We start from the raw sequence: 5,878 nt of genomic DNA, 5'->3' as shown, positions 1-5,878 counted from the left end.
AGAGGAAGAAATGAACAAAAGAGAAAAGCAATCTTTGGTAGTCGTCCAGCCATGACATGAATGCATGTTTGGTGTTTTGCATATGAATCCCACACACGCGAAGAGAAGCAAAAAGACTACACAATTCTTGTGTGCCTGCTTCCCCACCAAAGATAAATTATAAATATCCTTTTCAATTATCTCATCATAACAACCACTATTTAACCGTTATAATAATATTTATACATAACGCCTAACAAACAAACACAAGTATTTTATGTGCTACACTTCCATACAATAAAAAGGGCCACATTAGCCACACCATCATCACTCACTTCGCACGTGCTCCTCACACACACAACCCTCACCAACCTTAACGTTTTCTTCTTTCACAGGGCCACATTATTCACCATGCCAATCAACTCACAAGACCAACGTGCATTGACGCCCCCCAAAAATTTCCATATAAGGATCAACTCTCTATTCCCATCTAATTAATCACATACCATACAAAGATATTTCAATTCATATCCCAATATGGCTGAGCCACAAGGTGGTGGTGCTGAAGGAAGCAGGCGTAGAAGCACTAGTGCCGCAAGGCGTGGCGCGGCGGCGCCAACGCAAGAGGGAGCGCCGCCGCCATCTCCGAGTAGTCCATGCGGCGCTTGCAAGTTCTTGAGGAGGAAGTGTGTTGCAGGGTGCATCTTTGCACCCCACTTTAGCTCGGACCAAGGTGCCGCTAAGTTTGCGGCGGTTCACAAGGTGTTTGGTGCTAGCAATGTGTCGAAGCTTTTGTTGCATGTTCCGGCACACCGCCGCAATGAAGCGGTGGCGACTATTTGTTACGAGGCTCAGGCAAGGCTATCTGATCCGGTTTATGGTTGTGTGTCCACCATTCTCTCTTTGCAACAACAGGTTAATCTTTAATTTTGCACTTGCTTTTTACAACGAACTCCTGGTTTTTTTTTAGTTGTTCAAATTAAAGCATGCTTGCATGAATTCAGTGACACCAAGTAGCTATATGGATCGTCAATGCAGGTAGTAATGTTACTGGTTTGCAATTAAAACTCAGAAATATAATTGATTTAGAAAAGAATTAACAATGATGGAAGATGTTTGGACATAAACAAGAACAATTTTATAAGAAATTAATGTATTAATTAATACTAACACGTCTATTAATTTATTTTTTTTATAAATTAAATACGTAGAATAATAACAAATATAAAGCAAGTCAAGATAGTAAATATATATTTAATGTTCTAACTAAGAAGCTTTATTACATTCAAACTATGCACACGGACACTTTCCTGAATTATTATATCCGCGTGTCAGCTCACATTTTAGACATAATATTTGTCGACATTCGTCTATACGCGTGGCTATGGTATCTAACCGTATTTTAATAAAAAAAATTACAATAAATTTAAACACACTTATATACCATCATATATTAACGTATTCAACATTCTTAACATGTATTTTTAAAATGAGTTTAAAAATAGTATATGTTATTTTTTATTAAAATAAAAAATATTTAAAATACTTTATATAATTAAAAGAAGACATTAAAAATCGTTAAAAAAAAAAAAATTGTGCTTCAAACTCTTCCTATATTCCAATAATAGATGACAGATTACAAAAAGTAAAATCTCTAAAACAACATCAACTAAGTTTTAAAGTATATACATATTCTTGTACTAAATATTATATTATTAAAATATACCGTATATTGAAATTGCATATGGAATAACAGGTGATGTACATATCACGTATTCATTCTTGTAGTTATGCTCTAAGTTTAGGATTCAGGATTATACGTCGATTGACGCAGTTATATGCTCTTGAATGACTAGCTCCTAACATGCATCCTACAAAACATGTACTTGAATGTTTAAGGCATTCTTACTATTCTTATAAATTTCTCCCCACCTAAAAAAATCATAAGAAAAATAAAGATCTGGCTAAAATTCCTAATTAGCACCTTCAATTTTATAAAATTTATTATTAAATTCTCTTTATTTTTTCACCACTAATTGTAGATCCATCATTTGTAAAATAACGTCATTATATATAAGAAAACAGAAGTTCTAGATCCAACTCTAGATCTTTTAAACATAAAGCTATATCATATCATGAAACCAATTATCCTAAAAAGTTAAGCGGATAAGAAGAGACAACATGATTATATCTCTAACAAAAACTAAATTTTCTTTTGGGCCAATTCAGGTGGCATCTTTGCAAGCAGAGGTGGCTATGACTCAAACTCAAGTGATGAATGGAAGGATTGCATATGCAAGTGTTCTTGACACCACCCAGCAGCAGCAGCAACAGCAACAACAAGCACTACAGCATCACCACCCAAACATGATCAACACTCTGGGGCTGTATCCGGCATTCTCAAACAGCTCATCTGCCTCCACAACTAACCTTATGAACATCACCAACTTCAACCCTGCTACCGGTGGTTTCGACCTCTCAATGGAGGCGGCAACAGCACCCTCATCGTCTCACAGCATTCATCCACTTCATCATAATAGCAATTTCTCTCGCTTGTCTCAATATGATGATGATGATGAACAAGAAAGCAAGATTCCTCCGGTCTTTAACCCTGATCTTTAGTGGCTATTTATATTCACCGTAAAAAACCATCAGTTTTTGTTTAATGTTTGGTCTTCCTTTGATTTACTCTTTCTATGACTCTGTCAGTTTCAAGTTTACATGCGAAAGAGAATTGAGTTTGGGGGTATAGTTGGGGGATTAATAAATGATAAATTTACCTAAACTTTTTCCAACTAAATGAAGTTTTAAGTTTATAATATAAATTATGGTCATTGCTTGATTGATGGAATGACAATGCAATTCCCTTTTTACTTAAGCATGTTGTTAATTGTATACAAGGAAGGCGGAAAATCCTGCTTTGTAAAGCATTAAGGATTTAAGTTAGATTAAATTTAGGTACTAAACTCAAAAGACATAATGGTTTCCTAACCCTAACTTACCTCATTTGAGAAGGAGTATGATGCAAATTGTTTTAGCAACATCCTCTTAAAATATAAAATTGTCTTCTTTTAATAATTTGTTTATTTAATTTATTATTATTCCCTCCTTCTTCCTTTCTTTTAATAGTTTGAAGGCAATGACTCCCTCCTCAATCAATTCAAAAGAACCTTTTACTTTGTTGCTTTCTACCCCAAATACGTTCGCCAACTCATGTTATATATAACATTAACAAGGCACTAAATATAAAAAAAAAAATGACTAAAAATGTACATTTAAAACTAGGTATATTTAAGATTTATTCAAGTCAAATGAGGTTGACCTAAAGGAAGAGTTTATCCACATTAACTCATTTTGTAAAAGCTCATGCCAACAAAAACATCGGTATTCCTTTCACAACTAATCCATATCCTTAAACAAAAACGTGTTTCAAGTGTCTTCCGAAGGCAAAGTTCCAAAGCATGAAGGGCTGCTGCAAAAGCATGGCAGACCATTGGCCTTTTTCCTGATTTCTCCATAGCTAAATGTAAGCTCTTCATCTTTCTGGATATCTTTCGAAGCAAAGAAGCAGAGGCGGGGGAACAAAGCTCCTGAACTTCTAATTAGCTTTGTGCTCAAGTTACCACCATCACAAGAATGATTAACAAATCGGGCAACATTTCCTATTCTTGTGGCATCAATATTCAATCTCAAGCATACGTTTCCAGATGGAAGATGTTCCCTTACAACCAAAAGCGCAGAAGAGAATCTACCATGTGATGATTTTTCATCATAACATTGATGTCTCCTCCGCGCTTCCTTGGTTGTCAAGAGTTCGCCTTTTCCAAGCAGGAAACCATGAATCAGTTTTACATTCGTATGATGTATTGGATACACTAAAAGAAATCCAAGTGTGAGAGCACAACTTAAAGAATCAAGGAATTATTAGCAACCAAGGTAGTTAACAATGACATCCTAACCAAAATACAAAAATACTTCTCAAATGTGTATATATGCATGATAAGCAAACCAACCTTGGAAAGACATCTTATTAAACACAAACTCTTAACTACAAATGCATAATGATTTCAAAAGAATCAAAAATAAAAAATCAAAAGAGAACAGCTCAAATAGATAACTTGTGCAAATATCTGGTTCAAATCCCCAAACAGAGATAGCTAAAGCAGACAGATCGCATATCAGACAACTAAAGCACCCGACAGTGAAATAAAATTGATCAAAGCAATTAGCATCAACAAAAAAATTATCACAGTCATAAAACTTCACAACCAGAGAAAAATTAGAATCATGTGACTCGAACAAAAAACAGAGCACTGAGTAAAACTCAAAGCAAAGTCAGAAAAAGAGAAGAAGCAAACTAGAAGAACAGGTTGTACGAAAAAGCGAAGAACAAGACCATCAGATTGAAAGACAAGCTCAGAAGAGTTTGACCGATGGCACCCACAAATTTGAAGCAAGCACGCAGAGTTCACTTATCAAGCATTTTGAGGATGGGACTAGTGGCCCTAAGACTTCATATTTATATTTCAGGGCAGGCTCTTCAGTTTAATGTTCAGAGATAAACAACTCCTAACTTGTTATGTGCAATCCCATCAACCCCACAATCAAACACATCGATCTCAATCTCATACAGAGACCAAAGGAGTTCCTAAAATTACTTGTAGGCAAAGCAGCATTGAAAAATAATAGAGAATAGGAATCGGATCATAAAACACCATAGAAAATACTAGAACGTGGCTTGAACTAATATTCATACAACTTTATAAAGGGCAAGAAGACATCCGATCTCATAATTGAGAACCATTCAGTTCTGTCTATGTCAACTGCCTTTCACATAACCCTTCTAAATAGAAGGTTGCAATTGAATGCCTCACTTGATGACACCAGTGAACTTACAATAACTTCTTAGGTTCATTTCCAGATTTCAAATATGCATTCTGCGAAGATACTGATTTCACCTCCTATATGGATTGCCATAAGCAAAGAGGCCTCTGTCTCTTTCTAAATAAAGACCTCCTTAGTCCTTATAGCTTCAAAGCAACCTAGGTGAGTACTTAACCAGCACAAAAATTCAAACAAGAAAGAGACTTATGCCACTAGTTAAAGGACACTCCTACAACATCAGTCAAGATTCAATAACTTGAACTCATACTTGGATTTCAAGTATTCAATGATATACATAACATTGATTGCACCTCCAATATGGGTAGCAAAGACCAAAAAGCAGAGAAACCAGTGCTTCAAGGACTATCTAGTATCTATTGATCTATAACCTACAGCCAACTCAATCAAACAAACTAACAATTTTCATATCTATAAAAATACTTCTCCTATCAACCAGTCATACATTATTTCATCACTAGGCCCTGTTTTGTACATTGCATAAGGCATGATAGAATTATTTAACAATATCAAATCGAATTTTATCACATGTTTGAAGCTATATGAGTTAAAATACCTGCATACTCAAACAAGAACTCCTCTTTCCGAATCCACTGGTCAGAATGCAAACACCACCCTTTCCTTGCATCCCTCACAATCTTCACCCGAACAGCAACCCCATTCTGAGTCAACCGGTTTCCGCACTGTGGTCCGCACCCACATCCCGGCCCACACTCACTGCCCACGTCATCCAGCCCACCCAAGCCCAAACAAGGGCAGTCGGAACCCACACCGCCACAAGCCTCGCAGTCGCAACCAGACAACACACTCTGACCTAACTCGTCGACCAAACTCACCGATTCCGCGGGGATCCGACTCGGCGCGGAGGCGAGAGGAGCAGAGGATCCCCAGGGTTGGCGGAGGAGGCGGGATGCGGCGGAGGGAAGGATGAGGGAAGGGGTGTAGAGGAAGTAGGCGTAGGGGTAGTGGTCGACGGTGTTGCGGAAAGGGACTGGAA

At 37.0% G+C, this 5,878-nt stretch overlaps 2 protein-coding genes across 2 annotated transcripts; one reads left to right on the top strand and one right to left on the bottom strand.

Moving 5' to 3' along the window:
* The first annotated feature begins 329 nt into the window (after positions 1-329).
* LOC107471978 (LOB domain-containing protein 20) lies at positions 330-2,858 on the top strand. Its single transcript, XM_016091542.3, has 2 exons — positions 330-894; positions 2,209-2,858. Exons 1-2 carry the CDS (start codon positions 517-519, stop codon positions 2,599-2,601), a joined length of 771 nt encoding a protein of 256 aa, XP_015947028.1. The 5' UTR covers positions 330-516; the 3' UTR covers positions 2,602-2,858.
* Positions 2,859-3,249: 391 nt separating this feature from the next.
* Positions 3,250-5,878, bottom strand: LOC107471979 (histone-lysine N-methyltransferase SUVR3; the record flags this gene model as incomplete). The annotated part of the gene is given in 2 exon segments (XM_021133580.2): positions 3,250-3,854; positions 5,438-5,878. Coding segments are annotated over 2 exon segments (887 nt in total), but the record flags the coding sequence as incomplete, so codon positions are not given.

The sequence above is a fragment of the Arachis duranensis genome, chromosome 10, assembly GCF_000817695.3.
Source record: "Arachis duranensis cultivar V14167 chromosome 10, aradu.V14167.gnm2.J7QH, whole genome shotgun sequence".
NCBI lineage: Eukaryota > Viridiplantae > Streptophyta > Magnoliopsida > Fabales > Fabaceae > Arachis > Arachis duranensis.
This window is presented reverse-complemented; position numbering and strand designations above follow the sequence as displayed.

What these genes read in the sequence shown, in the direction of transcription:
- LOC107471978 (XM_016091542.3), top strand. Translation starts at nt 517, where the DNA reads ATGGCTGAGCCACAAGGTGGTGGTGCTGAAGGAAGCAGGCGTAGAAGC. An exon ending in TTCTCTCTTTGCAACAACAG is followed by an intron (nt 895 to 2,208) that starts GTTAATCTTTAA and finishes GGGCCAATTCAG; the next exon opens with GTGGCATCTTTGCAAGCAGA.